This window comes from Eucyclogobius newberryi, unplaced genomic scaffold, assembly GCF_026437365.1.
Source record: "Eucyclogobius newberryi isolate DKJ021-1_F unplaced genomic scaffold, fEucNew1.0.hap1 SCAF_18, whole genome shotgun sequence".
Taxonomy (NCBI): Eukaryota; Metazoa; Chordata; class Actinopteri; order Gobiiformes; family Gobiidae; genus Eucyclogobius; species Eucyclogobius newberryi.
This window is the reverse complement of record NW_027315812.1, coordinates 1944704-1963049: the sequence shown is the minus strand read 5'-3', so window position 1 is coordinate 1963049 and position 18346 is coordinate 1944704. Positions and strand designations below refer to the sequence as shown.

Sequence of the window (18346 nt, the reverse complement as noted above, 5' to 3'; positions counted from 1 at the left end):
GACGGGACAGGCCACGCCCCCCTCACCAGTGAACATCCAGGGACGGGACAGGCCACGCCCCCCTCACCAGTGAACATCCAGGGACGGGACAGGCCACGCCCCCCTCACCAGCGAACATCCAGGGACGGGACAGGCCACGCCCCCCTCACCAGTGAACATCCAGGGACGGGACAGGCCACGCCCCCCTCACCAGTGAACATCCAGGGACGGGACAGGCCACGCCCCCCTCACCAGCGAACATCCAGGGACGGGACAGGCCACGCCCCCCTCACCAGTGAACATCCAGGGACGGGACAGGCCACGCCCCCTCACCAGTGAACATCCAGGGACGGGACAGGCCACGCCCCCCTCACCAGTGAACATCCAGGGACGGGACAGGCCACGCCCCCCTCACCAGTGAACATCCAGGGACGGGACAGGCCACGCCCCCCTCACCAGAGAACATCCAGGGACGGGACAGGCCACGCCCCCCTCACCAGCGAACATCCAGGGACGGGACAGGCCACGCCCCCCTCACCAGTGAACATCCAGGGACGGGACAGGCCACGCCCCCCTCACCAGTGAACATCCAGGGACGGGACATTGAGAGAGTGACTCATACAAGGACCTGGTGTTTCATCTGAACCACAAACTGGACTCATAACACAGACTGTACAGGAAGAGCCAGAGTCGGCTCCACCTCCTGAGGAGACTCAGGTCTTTTGGAGTGACAGGGCCGCTCCTGACAGGGCCGCTCCTGACAGGGCCGCTCCTGAAGACCTTCTCTGACTCTGTGGTGCATCAGCTCCTGTAGGTGTGGCCTGCTGGAGCAGCAGCATCACAGAGAGGGAGAGGAAGAGGCTGGACAGAGTCATCAAGAAGTCCAGCTCCGTCCTGGGCTGTGCTCTGGACTCGGTGCAGGAGGTGGGGGACAGGAGGGTCCTGGCTAGATTCACATCTATGCTGGACCATGAGTGTCGCCCCCTGCAGGACACTCTTGTCCCCTGCAGGACACTCTGTCCCCTGCAGGACACTCTGTCCCCTGCAGGACACTCTGTCCCCTGCAGGACACTCTTGTCCCCTGCAGGACACTCTGTCCCCTGCAGGACACTCTGTCCCCTGCAGGACACTCTGTCCCCTGCAGGACACTCTCTCCGCTCTGGAGAGCAGCTTCAGTGAGAGACTGATCCACCCTCGATGTGTGAAGGAAAGGTTCCGTAGGTCTTTCCTTCCTGCTGCTGTCAGACTTTATAACAAACACTGTTAGTACTGAACACTCACAATACTGACCTAACCTAATACTGATGTGCAATTCTGTCATATGTGCAATTACTGTTGGAATTCATGTGAAATTCATGTGCAATCTATGTGCTGTCGTGTCACATGTTCATGTGCAATTACTGTCGTGATCACATGACATGGTATTTATGTATTTATTTGTCTATGGGAGTTTTTATTTATTTATAGGAGATCTTCTACTGAAAGTGTTTTTCAGACTTCCTATAAGTGATCTGTTCTGTTCTTCTGGATCTACCTGCGATGCAACAATGAAATTTCCCCATGTGGGACAATAAAGGAATATATTATCTTATCTTATCTTAAACCAGGACTAAACCAGGACTAAACCAGGACTAATCCAGGACTAAACCAGGTCTAAACCAGGACTAAACCAGGTCTAAACCAGGAATAAACCAGGTCTAAACCAGGTCTAAACCAGGACTAATCCAGGACTAAACCAGGACTAAACCAGGTCTAAACCAGGTCTAAACCAGGTCTAAACCAGGACTAAACCAGGACTAAACCAGGACTAAACCAGGACTAAACCAGGTCTAAACCAGGACTAAACCAGGACTAAACCAGGACTAATCCAGGAATAAACCAGGTCTAAACCAGGTCTAATCCAGGAATAAACCAGGTCTAAACCAGGTCTAAACCAGGACTAAACCAGGACTAAACCAGGACTAAACCAGGACTAAACCAGGACTAATCCAGGAATAAACCAGGTCTAAACCAGGTCTAAACCAGGACTAAACCAGGACTAATCCAGGACTAAACCAGGTCTAAAGCAGGTCTAAACCAGGACTAAACCAGGTCTAAACCAGGACTAAACCAGGACTAAACCAGGTCTAAACCAGGTCTAAACCAGGACTAAACCAGGACTAAACCAGGTCTAAACCAGGTCTAAACCAGGTCCAAACCAGGTCTAAACCAGGTCCAAACCAGGACTAAAGTAAGTCTAAAGCAGGTCTAAACACAGCCTAAAGTACTCACTGCACTGATGTCCTTGCAGATTCATCTCCTTCAGAGCCACGACTCCTCTCTGTCCTGAACTCACGGCCTCGACCTGCACCTGAAACACACCAGGAACCTTCACAATAAAACAGCACCTGAAACACACCAGGAACCTTCACAATAAAACAGCACCTGAAACACACCAGGAACCTTCACAATAAAACAGCACCTGAAACACACCAGGAACCTTCACAATAAAACAGCACCTGAAACACACCAGGAACCTTCACAATAAAACAGCACCTGAAACACACCAGGAACCTTCACAATAAAACAGCACCTGAAACACACCAGGAACCTTCACAATAAAACAGCACCTGAAACACACCAGGAACCTTCACAATAAAACAGCACCTGAAACACACCAGGAACCTTCACAATAAAACAGCACCTGAAACACACCAGGAACCTTCACAATAAAACAGCACCTGAAACACACCAGGAACCTTCACAATAAAACAGCACCTGAAACACACCAGGAACCTTCACAATAAAACAGCACCTGAAACACACCAGGAACCTTCACAATAAAACAGCACCTGAAACACACCAGGAACCTTCACAATAAAACAGCACCTGAAACACACCAGGAACCTTCACAATAAAACAGCACCTGAAACACACCAGGAACCTTCACAATAAAACAGCACCTGAAACACACCAGGAACCTTCACAATAAAACAGCACCTGAAACACACCAGGAACCTTCACAATAAAACAGCACCTGAAACACACCAGGAACCTTCACAATAAAACAGCACCTGAAACACACCAGGAACCTTCACAATAAAACAGCACCTGAAACACACCAGGAACCTTCACAATAAAACAGCACCTGAAACACACCAGGAACCTTCACAATAAAACAGCACCTGAAACACACCAGGAACCTTCACAATAAAACAGCACCTGAAACACACCAGGAACCTTCACAATAAAACAGCACCTGAAACACACCAGGAACCTTCACAATAAAACAGCACCTGAAACACACCAGGAACCTTCACAATAAAACAGCACCTGAAACACACCAGGAACCTTCACAATAAAACAGCACCTGAAACACACCAGGAACCTTCACAATAAAACAGCACCTGAAACACACCAGGAACCTTCACAATAAAACAGCACCTGAAACACACCAGGAACCTTCACAATAAAACAGCACCTGAAACACACCAGGAACCTTCACAATAAAACAGCACCTGAAACACACCAGGAACCTTCACAATAAAACAGCACCTGAAACACACCAGGAACCTTCACAATAAAACAGCACCTGAAACACACCAGGAACCTTCACAATAAAACAGCACCTGAAACACACCAGGAACCTTCACAATAAAACAGCACCTGAAACACACCAGGAACCTTGTGTGTGTGTCTTTGTGTGTGTGTGTGTCTTTGTGTGTGTGTGTGTGTCTTTGTGTGTGTGTGTGTGTGTGTCTTTGTGTGTGTGTGTGTGTGTGTGTCTCTGTGTGTGTGTGTGTGTGTCTTTGTGTGTGTGTGTGTGTGTGTGTGTGTCTTTGTGTGTGTGTGTGTGTGTCTTTGTGTGTGTGTGTGTGTGTGTGTGTGTGTGTCTTTGTGTGTGTGTGTGTGTGTGTCTTTGTGTGTGTGTGTGTGTGTGTGTCTCTGTGTGTGTGTGTGTGTGTGTCTTTGTGTGTGTGTGTGTGTGTGTGTGTGTCTTTGTGTGTGTGTGTGTGTCTTTGTGTGTGTGTGTGTGTGTGTGTGTGTGTGTCTTTGTGTGTGTGTGTGTGTCTTTGTGTGTGTGTGTGTGTGTGTGTGTCTCTGTGTGTGTGTGTGTGTGTCTCTGTGTGTGTGTGTGTGTGTCTTTGTGTGTGTGTGTGTGTGTGTGTGTCTTTGTGTGTGTGTGTGTGTGTCTTTGTGTGTGTGTGTGTGTGTCTTTGTGTGTGTGTGTGTGTGTGTGTGTGTCTCTGTGTGTGTGTGTGTGTGTCTGTGTGTGTGTGTGTGTGTCTTTGTGTGTGTGTGTGTGTGTGTGTGTCTCTGTGTGTGTGTGTGTGTGTGTCTCTGTGTGTGTGTGTGTGTGTCTTTGTGTGTGTGTGTGTGTGTGTGTGTCTTTGTGTGTGTGTGTGTGTGTCTTTGTGTGTGTGTGTGTGTGTCTTTGTGTGTGTGTGTGTGTGTGTGTGTGTCTCTGTGTGTGTGTGTGTGTGTCTCTGTGTGTGTGTGTGTGTCTTTGTGTGTTTGCAGTAAAAGCCGCTGCTTCTGATTCTGAGCAGACTCTCTACAACAAACATTTGTTTGTTGTAGAGAGTCACAGCACGAGCAGCAACACCAGGACTAAAGCAGGACTAAACCAGGACTAAACCAGGACTAAAGCAGGACTAAACCAGGACTAAACCAGGACTAAAACAGGTCTAAAGCAGGACTAAAGCAGGACTAAAGCATGACTAAAGCAGGACTAAAGCAGGACTAAAGCAGGTCTAAAACAGGTCTAAAGCAGGACTAAAGCAGGACTAAACCAGGACTAAAGCAGGACTAAACCAGGACTAAACCAGGACTAAACCAGGACTAAACCAGGTCTAAACCAGGACTAAACCAGGACTAAACCAGGACTAAACCAGGACTAAACTAGGACTAAACCAGAACAAAATCAGGACTAAAGCAGGTCCAAACCAGGACTAAACCAGGACTAAACCAGGTCCAAACCAGGACTAAACCAGGACTAAACCAGGACTAAACCAGGACTAAACCAGGACTAAACCAGAACAAAATCAGGACTAAACCAGGACTAAACCAGGACTAAACCAGGACTAAACTAGGACTAAACCAGAACAAAATCAGGACTAAAGCAGGACTAAACCAGGACTAAACCAGGTCCAAACCAGGACTAAACCAGGACTAAACCAGGTCCAAACCAGGACTAAACCAGGACTAAACCAGGACTAAACCAGGACTAAACCAGGACTAAACCAGAACAAAATCAGGACTAAACCAGGACTAAACCAGGACTAAACCAGGACTAAACTAGGACTAAAGAAGGACTAAACCAGGACTAAACCAGAACAAAACCAGGACTAAACCAGGACTAAACCAGGACTAAACCAGGACAAAACCAGGATTAAACCAGGACTAAACCAGGACTAAACCAGGACTAAAGCAGGACTAAACCAGGACTAAACCAGGTCCAAACCAGGACTAAACCAGGACTAAAGCAGGTCTAAACCAGGACTAAAGCAGGACTAAACCAGGTCCAAACCAGGACTAAACCAGGTCCAAACCAGGACAAAACCAGGACTAAACCAGGACTAAACCAGGACTAAACCAGGACTAAACCAGAACAAAACCAGGACTAAACCAGGTCTAAACCAGAACAAAACCAGGACTAAACCAGGACTAAACCAGGACTAAACCAGGACTAAACCAGGACTAAACCAGGACTAAACCAGGACTAAACCAGAACAAAACCAGGACTAAACCAGGACTAAACCAGCCCTAAACCAGGACTAAAGCAGGACTAAACCAGGACTAAACCAGGTCCAAACCAGGACTAAACCAGGACTAAACCAGGACTAAACCAGGACTAAACCAGGACTAAACCAGCCCTAAACCAGGACTAAAGCAGGACTAAACCAGGACTAAACCAGGTCCAAACCAGGACTAAACCAGGACTAAACCAGGACTAAACCAGGACTAAACCAGGACTAAACCAGGACTAAACCAGGTCCAAACCAGGACTAAACCAGGACTAAACCAGGACTAAACCAGGACTAAACCAGGACTAAACCAGAACAAAATCAGGACTAAAGCAGGACTAAACCAGGACTAAACCAGGTCCAAACCAGGACTAAACCAGGACTAAACCAGGTCCAAACCAGGACTAAACCAGGACTAAACCAGGACTAAACCAGGACTAAACCAGGACTAAACCAGAACAAAATCAGGACTAAACCAGGACTAAACCAGGACTAAACCAGGACTAAACTAGGACTAAAGAAGGACTAAACCAGGACTAAACCAGAACAAAACCAGGACTAAACCAGGACTAAACCAGGACTAAACCAGGACAAAACCAGGATTAAACCAGGACTAAACCAGGACTAAACCAGGACTAAAGCAGGACTAAACCAGGACTAAACCAGGTCCAAACCAGGACTAAACCAGGACTAAAGCAGGTCTAAACCAGGACTAAAGCAGGACTAAACCAGGTCCAAACCAGGACTAAACCAGGTCCAAACCAGGACAAAACCAGGACTAAACCAGGACTAAACCAGGACTAAACCAGGACTAAACCAGAACAAAACCAGGACTAAACCAGGTCTAAACCAGAACAAAACCAGGACTAAACCAGGACTAAACCAGGACTAAACCAGGACTAAACCAGGACTAAACCAGGACTAAACCAGGACTAAACCAGAACAAAACCAGGACTAAACCAGGACTAAACCAGCCCTAAACCAGGACTAAAGCAGGACTAAACCAGGACTAAACCAGGTCCAAACCAGGACTAAACCAGGACTAAACCAGGACTAAACCAGGACTAAACCAGGACTAAACCAGCCCTAAACCAGGACTAAAGCAGGACTAAACCAGGACTAAACCAGGTCCAAACCAGGACTAAACCAGGACTAAACCAGGACTAAACCAGGACTAAACCAGGACTAAACCAGGACTAAACCAGGACTAAACCAGGTCCAATCCAGGACTAAACCAGGACTAAACCAGGACTAAACCAGGACTAAACCAGAACAAAATCAGGACTAAAGCAGGACTAAACCAGGACTAAACCAGGTCCAAACCAGGACTAAACCAGGACTAAACCAGGACTAAACCAGGACTAAACCAGAACAAAATCAGGACTAAAGCAGGACTAAACCAGGACTAAACCAGGTCCAAACCAGGACTAAACCAGGACTAAACCAGGTCCAAACCAGGACTAAACCAGGACTAAACCAGGACTAAACCAGGACTAAACCAGGACTAAACCAGAACAAAATCAGGACTAAACCAGGACTAAACCAGGACTAAACCAGGACTAAACTAGGACTAAAGAAGGACTAAACCAGGACTAAACCAGAACAAAACCAGGACTAAACCAGGACTAAACCAGGACTAAACCAGGACAAAACCAGGATTAAACCAGGACTAAACCAGGACTAAACCAGGACTAAAGCAGGACTAAACCAGGACTAAACCAGGTCCAAACCAGGACTAAACCAGGACTAAAGCAGGTCTAAACCAGGACTAAAGCAGGACTAAACCAGGTCCAAACCAGGACTAAACCAGGTCCAAACCAGGACAAAACCAGGACTAAACCAGGACTAAACCAGGACTAAACCAGGACTAAACCAGAACAAAACCAGGACTAAACCAGGTCTAAACCAGAACAAAACCAGGACTAAACCAGGACTAAACCAGGACTAAACCAGGACTAAACCAGGACTAAACCAGGACTAAACCAGGACTAAACCAGAACAAAACCAGGACTAAACCAGGACTAAACCAGCCCTAAACCAGGACTAAAGCAGGACTAAACCAGGACTAAACCAGGTCCAAACCAGGACTAAACCAGGACTAAACCAGGACTAAACCAGGACTAAACCAGGACTAAACCAGCCCTAAACCAGGACTAAAGCAGGACTAAACCAGGACTAAACCAGGTCCAAACCAGGACTAAACCAGGACTAAACCAGGACTAAACCAGGACTAAACCAGGACTAAACCAGGACTAAACCAGCCCTAAACCAGGACTAAAGCAGGACTAAACCAGGACTAAACCAGGTCCAAACCAGGACTAAACCAGGACTAAACCAGGACTAAACCAGGACTAAACCAGGACTAAACCAGGACTAAACCAGGACTAAACCAGGTCCAAACCAGGACTAAACCAGGACTAAACCAGGACTAAACCAGGACTAAACCAGAACAAAATCAGGACTAAAGCAGGACTAAACCAGGACTAAACCAGGTCCAAACCAGGACTAAACCAGGACTAAACCAGGTCCAAACCAGGACTAAACCAGGACTAAACCAGGACTAAACCAGGACTAAACCAGGACTAAACCAGAACAAAATCAGGACTAAACCAGGACTAAACCAGGACTAAACCAGGACTAAACTAGGACTAAAGAAGGACTAAACCAGGACTAAACCAGAACAAAACCAGGACTAAACCAGGACTAAACCAGGACTAAACCAGGACAAAACCAGGATTAAACCAGGACTAAACCAGGACTAAACCAGGACTAAAGCAGGACTAAACCAGGACTAAACCAGGTCCAAACCAGGACTAAACCAGGACTAAAGCAGGTCTAAACCAGGACTAAAGCAGGACTAAACCAGGTCCAAACCAGGACTAAACCAGGTCCAAACCAGGACAAAACCAGGACTAAACCAGGACTAAACCAGGACTAAACCAGGACTAAACCAGAACAAAACCAGGACTAAACCAGGTCTAAACCAGAACAAAACCAGGACTAAACCAGGACTAAACCAGGACTAAACCAGGACTAAACCAGGACTAAACCAGGACTAAACCAGGACTAAACCAGAACAAAACCAGGACTAAACCAGGACTAAACCAGCCCTAAACCAGGACTAAAGCAGGACTAAACCAGGACTAAACCAGGTCCAAACCAGGACTAAACCAGGACTAAACCAGGACTAAACCAGGACTAAACCAGGACTAAACCAGCCCTAAACCAGGACTAAAGCAGGACTAAACCAGGACTAAACCAGGTCCAAACCAGGACTAAACCAGGACTAAACCAGGACTAAACCAGGACTAAACCAGGACTAAACCAGGACTAAACCAGCCCTAAACCAGGACTAAAGCAGGACTAAACCAGGACTAAACCAGGACTAAACCAGGACTAAACCAGAACAAAATCAGGACTAAAGCAGGACTAAACCAGGACTAAACCAGGTCCAAACCAGGACTAAACCAGGACTAAACCAGGTCCAAACCAGGACTAAACCAGGACTAAACCAGGACTAAACCAGGACTAAACCAGGACTAAACCAGAACAAAATCAGGACTAAACCGGGACTAAACCAGGACTAAACCAGGACTAAACTAGGACTAAAGAAGGACTAAACCAGGACTAAACCAGAACAAAACCAGGACTAAACCAGGACTAAACCAGGACTAAACCAGGACAAAACCAGGATTAAACCAGGACTAAACCAGGACTAAACCAGGACTAAAGCAGGACTAAACCAGGACTAAACCAGGTCCAAACCAGGACTAAACCAGGACTAAAGCAGGTCTAAACCAGGACTAAAGCAGGACTAAACCAGGTCCAAACCAGGACTAAACCAGGTCCAAACCAGGACAAAACCAGGACTAAACCAGGACTAAACCAGGACTAAACCAGGACTAAACCAGAACAAAACCAGGACTAAACCAGGTCTAAACCAGAACAAAACCAGGACTAAACCAGGACTAAACCAGGACTAAACCAGGACTAAACCAGGACTAAACCAGGACTAAACCAGAACAAAACCAGGACTAAACCAGGACTAAACCAGCCCTAAACCAGGACTAAAGCAGGACTAAACCAGGACTAAACCAGGTCCAAACCAGGACTAAACCAGGACTAAACCAGGACTAAACCAGGACTAAACCAGCCCTAAACCAGGACTAAAGCAGGACTAAACCAGGACTAAACCAGGTCCAAACCAGGACTAAACCAGGACTAAACCAGGACTAAACCAGGACTAAACCAGGACTAAACCAGGACTAAACCAGGACTAAACCAGGTCCAAACCAGGACTAAACCAGGACTAAACCAGGTCCAAACCAGGACTAAACCAGGACTAAACCAGGACTAAACCAGGACTAAACCAGAACAAAATCAGGACTAAAGCAGGACTAAACCAGGACTAAACCAGGTCCAAACCAGGACTAAACCAGGACTAAACCAGGTCCAAACCAGGACTAAACCAGGACTAAACCAGGACTAAACCAGGACTAAACCAGGACTAAACCAGAACAAAATCAGGACTAAACCAGGACTAAACCAGGACTAAACCAGGACTAAACTAGGACTAAAGAAGGACTAAACCAGGACTAAACCAGAACAAAACCAGGACTAAACCAGGACTAAACCAGGACTAAACCAGGACAAAACCAGGATTAAACCAGGACTAAACCAGGACTAAACCAGGACTAAACCAGGTCCAAACCAGGACAAAACCAGGACTAAACCAGGACTAAACCAGGACTAAACCAGGTCCAAACCAGGACAAAACCAGGACTAAACCAGGACTAAACCAGGACTAAACCAGGACTAAACCAGAACAAAACCAGGACTAAACCAGGTCTAAACCAGAACAAAACCAGGACTAAACCAGGACTAAACCAGGACTAAACCAGGACTAAACCAGGACTAAACCAGGACTAAACCAGGACTAAACCAGGACTAAACCAGCCCTAAACCAGGACTAAAGCAGGACTAAACCAGGACTAAACCAGGTCCAAACCAGGACTAAACCAGGACTAAACCAGGACTAAACCAGGACTAAACCAGGACTAAACCAGCCCTAAACCAGGACTAAAGCAGGACTAAACCAGGACTAAACCAGGTCCAAACCAGGACTAAACCAGGACTAAACCAGGACTAAACCAGGACTAAACCAGGACTAAACCAGGACTAAACCAGCCCTAAACCAGGACTAAAGCAGGACTAAACCAGGACTAAACCAGGTCCAAACCAGGACTAAACCAGGACTAAACCAGGACTAAACCAGGACTAAACCAGGACTAAACCAGGACTAAACCAGGACTAAACCAGGTCCAAACCAGGACTAAACCAGGACTAAACCAGGACTAAACCAGGACTAAACCAGAACAAAATCAGGACTAAAGCAGGACTAAACCAGGACTAAACCAGGTCCAAACCAGGACTAAACCAGGACTAAACCAGGTCCAAACCAGGACTAAACCAGGACTAAACCAGGACTAAACCAGGACTAAACCAGGACTAAACCAGAACAAAATCAGGACTAAACCAGGACTAAACCAGGACTAAACCAGGACTAAACTAGGACTAAAGAAGGACTAAACCAGGACTAAACCAGAACAAAACCAGGACTAAACCAGGACTAAACCAGGACTAAACCAGGACAAAACCAGGATTAAACCAGGACTAAACCAGGACTAAACCAGGACTAAAGCAGGACTAAACCAGGACTAAACCAGGTCCAAACCAGGACTAAACCAGGACTAAAGCAGGTCTAAACCAGGACTAAAGCAGGACTAAACCAGGTCCAAACCAGGACTAAACCAGGTCCAAACCAGGACAAAACCAGGACTAAACCAGGACTAAACCAGGACTAAACCAGGACTAAACCAGAACAAAACCAGGACTAAACCAGGTCTAAACCAGAACAAAACCAGGACTAAACCAGGACTAAACCAGGACTAAACCAGGACTAAACCAGGACTAAACCAGGACTAAACCAGGACTAAACCAGAACAAAACCAGGACTAAACCAGGACTAAACCAGCCCTAAACCAGGACTAAAGCAGGACTAAACCAGGACTAAACCAGGTCCAAACCAGGACTAAACCAGGACTAAACCAGGACTAAACCAGGACTAAACCAGGACTAAACCAGCCCTAAACCAGGACTAAAGCAGGACTAAACCAGGACTAAACCAGGTCCAAACCAGGACTAAACCAGGACTAAACCAGGACTAAACCAGGACTAAACCAGGACTAAACCAGGACTAAACCAGCCCTAAACCAGGACTAAAGCAGGACTAAACCAGGACTAAACCAGGTCCAAACCAGGACTAAACCAGGACTAAACCAGGACTAAACCAGGACTAAACCAGGACTAAACCAGGACTAAACCAGGACTAAACCAGGTCCAAACCAGGACTAAACCAGGACTAAACCAGGACTAAACCAGGACTAAACCAGAACAAAATCAGGACTAAACCAGGACTAAACCAGGACTAAACCAGGACTAAACCAGGACTAAACTAGGACTAAAGAAGGACTAAACCAGGACTAAACCAGGACTAAACCAGCCCTAAACCAGGACTAAAGCAGGACTAAACCAGGACTAAACCAGGTCCAAACCAGGACTAAACCAGGACTAAACCAGGTCCAAACCAGGACTAAACCAGGACTAAACCAGGACTAAACCAGGACTAAACCAGGACTAAACCAGAACAAAATCAGGACTAAAGCAGGACTAAACCAGGACTAAACCAGGTCCAAACCAGGACTAAACCAGGACTAAACCAGGTCCAAACCAGGACTAAACCAGGACTAAACCAGGACTAAACCAGGACTAAACCAGGACTAAACCAGAACAAAATCAGGACTAAACCAGGACTAAACCAGGACTAAACCAGGACTAAACTAGGACTAAAGAAGGACTAAACCAGGACTAAACCAGAACAAAACCAGGACTAAACCAGGACTAAACCAGGACTAAACCAGGACAAAACCAGGATTAAACCAGGACTAAACCAGGACTAAACCAGGACTAAAGCAGGACTAAACCAGGACTAAACCAGGTCCAAACCAGGACTAAACCAGGACTAAAGCAGGTCTAAACCAGGACTAAAGCAGGACTAAACCAGGTCCAAACCAGGACTAAACCAGGTCCAAACCAGGACAAAACCAGGACTAAACCAGGACTAAACCAGGACTAAACCAGGACTAAACCAGAACAAAACCAGGACTAAACCAGGTCTAAACCAGAACAAAACCAGGACTAAACCAGGACTAAACCAGGACTAAACCAGGACTAAACCAGGACTAAACCAGGACTAAACCAGGACTAAACCAGAACAAAACCAGGACTAAACCAGGACTAAACCAGCCCTAAACCAGGACTAAAGCAGGACTAAACCAGGACTAAACCAGGTCCAAACCAGGACTAAACCAGGACTAAACCAGGACTAAACCAGGACTAAACCAGGACTAAACCAGCCCTAAACCAGGACTAAAGCAGGACTAAACCAGGACTAAACCAGGTCCAAACCAGGACTAAACCAGGACTAAACCAGGACTAAACCAGGACTAAACCAGGACTAAACCAGCCCTAAACCAGGACTAAAGCAGGACTAAACCAGGACTAAACCAGGTCCAAACCAGGACTAAACCAGGACTAAACCAGGACTAAACCAGGACTAAACCAGGACTAAACCAGGACTAAACCAGGACTAAACCAGGACTAAACCAGGTCCAAACCAGGACTAAACCAGGACTAAACCAGGACTAAACCAGGACTAAACCAGAACAAAATCAGGACTAAACCAGGACTAAACCAGGACTAAACCAGGACTAAACCAGGACTAAACTAGGACTAAAGAAGGACTAAACCAGGACTAAACCAGGACTAAACCAGCCCTAAACCAGGACTAAAGCAGGACTAAACCAGGACTAAACCAGGTCCAAACCAGGACTAAACCAGGACTAAACCAGGTCCAAACCAGGACTAAACCAGGACTAAACCAGGACTAAACCAGGACTAAACCAGGACTAAACCAGAACAAAATCAGGACTAAAGCAGGACTAAACCAGGACTAAACCAGGTCCAAACCAGGACTAAACCAGGACTAAACCAGGTCCAAACCAGGACTAAACCAGGACTAAACCAGGACTAAACCAGGACTAAACCAGGACTAAACCAGAACAAAATCAGGACTAAACCAGGACTAAACCAGGACTAAACCAGGACTAAACTAGGACTAAAGAAGGACTAAACCAGGACTAAACCAGAACAAAACCAGGACTAAACCAGGACTAAACCAGGACTAAACCAGGACAAAACCAGGATTAAACCAGGACTAAACCAGGACTAAACCAGGACTAAAGCAGGACTAAACCAGGACTAAACCAGGTCCAAACCAGGACTAAACCAGGACTAAAGCAGGTCTAAACCAGGACTAAAGCAGGACTAAACCAGGTCCAAACCAGGACTAAACCAGGTCCAAACCAGGACAAAACCAGGACTAAACCAGGACTAAACCAGGACTAAACCAGGACTAAACCAGAACAAAACCAGGACTAAACCAGGTCTAAACCAGAACAAAACCAGGACTAAACCAGGACTAAACCAGGACTAAACCAGGACTAAACCAGGACTAAACCAGGACTAAACCAGAACAAAACCAGGACTAAACCAGGACTAAACCAGCCCTAAACCAGGACTAAAGCAGGACTAAACCAGGACTAAACCAGGTCCAAACCAGGACTAAACCAGGTCTAAACCAGGACTAAACCAGGACTAAACCAGCCCTAAACCAGGACTAAAGCAGGACTAAACCAGGACTAAACCAGGTCCAAACCAGGACTAAACCAGGACTAAACCAGGACTAAACCAGGACTAAACCAGGACTAAACCAGGACTAAACCAGGACTAAACCAGGTCCAAACCAGGACTAAACCAGGACTAAACCAGGACTAAACCAGGACTAAACCAGAACAAAATCAGGACTAAACCAGGACTAAACCAGGACTAAACCAGGACTAAACCAGGACTAAACTAGGACTAAAGAAGGACTAAACCAGGACTAAACCAGGACTAAACCAGCCCTAAACCAGGACTAAAGCAGGACTAAACCAGGACTAAACCAGGTCCAAACCAGGACTAAACCAGGACTAAACCAGGACTAAACCAGGACTAAACCAGGACTAAACCAGGACTAAACCAGCCCTAAACCAGGACTAAAGCAGGACTAAACCAGGACTAAACCAGGTCCAAACCAGGACTAAACCAGGACTAAACCAGGACTAAAGCAGGACTAAACCAGGACTAAACCAGGTCCAAACCAGGACTAAACCAGGACTAAACCAGGACTAAACCAGGACTAAACCAGAACAAAATCAGGACTAAACCAGGACTAAACCAGGACTAAACCAGGACTAAACCAGGACTAAACCAGGACTAAACCAGCCCTAAACCAGGACTAAAGCAGGACTAAACCAGGACTAAACCAGGTCCAAACCAGGACTAAACCAGGACTAAACCAGGACTAAACCAGGACTAAACCAGGACTAAACCAGGTCCAAACCAGGACTAAACCAGGACTAAACCAGGACTAAACCAGGACTAAACCAGAACAAAATCAGGACTAAACCAGGACTAAACCAGGACTAAACCAGGACTAAACCAGGACTAAACTAGGACTAAAGAAGGACTAAACCAGGACTAAACCAGGACTAAACCAGCCCTAAACCAGGACTAAAGCAGGACTAAACCAGGACTAAACCAGGTCCAAACCAGGACTAAACCAGGACTAAACCAGGTCCAAACCAGGACTAAACCAGGACTAAACCAGGACTAAACCAGGACTAAACCAGGACTAAACCAGAACAAAATCAGGACTAAAGCAGGACTAAACCAGGACTAAACCAGGTCCAAACCAGGACTAAACCAGGACTAAACCAGGTCCAAACCAGGACTAAACCAGGACTAAACCAGGACTAAACCAGGACTAAACCAGGACTAAACCAGAACAAAATCAGGACTAAACCAGGACTAAACCAGGACTAAACCAGGACTAAACTAGGACTAAAGAAGGACTAAACCAGGACTAAACCAGAACAAAACCAGGACTAAACCAGGACTAAACCAGGACTAAACCAGGACAAAACCAGGATTAAACCAGGACTAAACCAGGACTAAACCAGGACTAAAGCAGGACTAAACCAGGACTAAACCAGGTCCAAACCAGGACTAAACCAGGACTAAAGCAGGTCTAAACCAGGACTAAAGCAGGACTAAACCAGGTCCAAACCAGGACTAAACCAGGTCCAAACCAGGACAAAACCAGGACTAAACCAGGACTAAACCAGGACTAAACCAGGACTAAACCAGAACAAAACCAGGACTAAACCAGGTCTAAACCAGAACAAAACCAGGACTAAACCAGGACTAAACCAGGACTAAACCAGGACTAAACCAGGACTAAACCAGGACTAAACCAGAACAAAACCAGGACTAAACCAGGACTAAACCAGCCCTAAACCAGGACTAAAGCAGGACTAAACCAGGACTAAACCAGGTCCAAACCAGGACTAAACCAGGACTAAACCAGGACTAAACCAGGACTAAACCAGGACTAAACCAGGACTAAACCAGCCCTAAACCAGGACTAAAGCAGGACTAAACCAGGACTAAACCAGGTCCAAACCAGGACTAAACCAGGACTAAACCAGGACTAAACCAGGACTAAACCAGGACTAAACCAGGACTAAACCAGGTCCAAACCAGGACTAAACCAGGACTAAACCAGGACTAAACCAGGACTAAACCAGAACAAAATCAGGACTAAACCAGGACTAAACCAGGACTAAACCAGGACTAAACCAGGACTAAACTAGGACTAAAGAAGGACTAAACCAGGACTAAACCAGGACTAAACCAGCCCTAAACCAGGACTAAAGCAGGACTAAACCAGGACTAAACCAGGTCCAAACCAGGACTAAACCAGGACTAAACCAGGACTAAACCAGGACTAAACCAGGACTAAACCAGGACTAAACCAGCCCTAAACCAGGACTAAAGCAGGACTAAACCAGGACTAAACCAGGTCCAAACCAGGACTAAACCAGGACTAAACCAGGACTAAAGCAGGACTAAACCAGGACTAAACCAGGTCCAAACCAGGACTAAACCAGGACTAAACCAGGACTAAACCAGGACTAAACCAGAACAAAATCAGGACTAAACCAGGACTAAACCAGGACTAAACCAGGACTAAACCAGGACTAAACTAGGACTAAAGAAGGACTAAACCAGGACTAAACCAGAACAAAACCAGGACTAAACCAGGACTAAACCAGGACTAAACCAGGACAAAACCAGGATTAAACCAGGACTAAACCAGGACTAAACCAGGACTAAAGCAGGACTAAACCAGGACTAAACCAGGTCCAAACCAGGACTAAACCAGGACTAAAGCAGGTCTAAACCAGGACTAAAGCAGGACTAAACCAGGTCCAAACCAGGACTAAACCAGGTCCAAACCAGGACAAAACCAGGACTAAACCAGGACTAAACCAGGACTAAACCAGGACTAAACCAGAACAAAACCAGGACTAAACCAGGTCTAAACCAGAACAAAACCAGGACTAAACCAGGACTAAACCAGGACTAAACCAGGACTAAACCAGGACTAAACCAGGACTAAACCAGAACAAAACCAGGACTAAACCAGGACTAAACCAGCCCTAAACCAGGACTAAAGCAGGACTAAACCAGGACTAAACCAGGTCCAAACCAGGACTAAACCAGGACTAAACCAGGACTAAACCAGGACTAAACCAGGACTAAACCAGCCCTAAACCAGGACTAAAGCAGGACTAAACCAGGACTAAACCAGGTCCAAACCAGGACTAAACCAGGACTAAACCAGGACTAAACCAGGACTAAACCAGGACTAAACCAGGACTAAACCAGCCCTAAACCAGGACTAAAGCAGGACTAAACCAGGACTAAACCAGGTCCAAACCAGGACTAAACCAGGACTAAACCAGAACAAAATCAGGACTAAACCAGGACTAAACCAGGACTAAACCAGGACTAAACCAGGACTAAACTAGGACTAAAGAAGGACTAAACCAGGACTAAACCAGGACTAAACCAGCCCTAAACCAGGACTAAAGCAGGACTAAACCAGGACTAAACCAGGTCCAAACCAGGACTAAACCAGGACTAAACCAGGACTAAACCAGGACTAAACCAGGACTAAACCAGGACTAAACCAGCCCTAAACCAGGACTAAAGCAGGACTAAACCAGGACTAAACCAGGTCCAAACCAGGACTAAACCAGGACTAAACCAGGACTAAACCAGGACTAAACCAGGACTAAACCAGGACTAAACCAGCCCTAAACCAGGACTAAAGCAGGACTAAACCAGGACTAAACCAGGTCCAAACCAGGACTAAACCAGGACTAAACCAGAACAAAATCAGGACTAAACCAGGACTAAACCAGGACTAAACCAGGACTAAACCAGGACTAAACTAGGACTAAAGAAGGACTAAACCAGGACTAAACCAGAACAAAACCAGGACTAAACCAGGACTAAACCAGGACTAAACCAGGACTAAACCAGGACAAAACCAGGATTAAACCAGGACTAAA

At 46.3% G+C, this 18346-nt stretch overlaps 1 protein-coding gene across 1 annotated transcript in view; it reads right to left on the bottom strand.

The window, feature by feature from the left end:
* Positions 1-18346, bottom strand: part of LOC140364908 (receptor-type tyrosine-protein phosphatase mu-like) — a 282228-nt gene that overhangs the window by 165278 nt on the left and 98604 nt on the right. The window contains exon 5 of the mRNA XM_072451289.1: positions 2251-2329. Within this exon, the coding sequence (XP_072307390.1) occupies positions 2251-2329 (79 nt within the window). The remainder of the gene's footprint in view (positions 1-2250; positions 2330-18346) is intronic.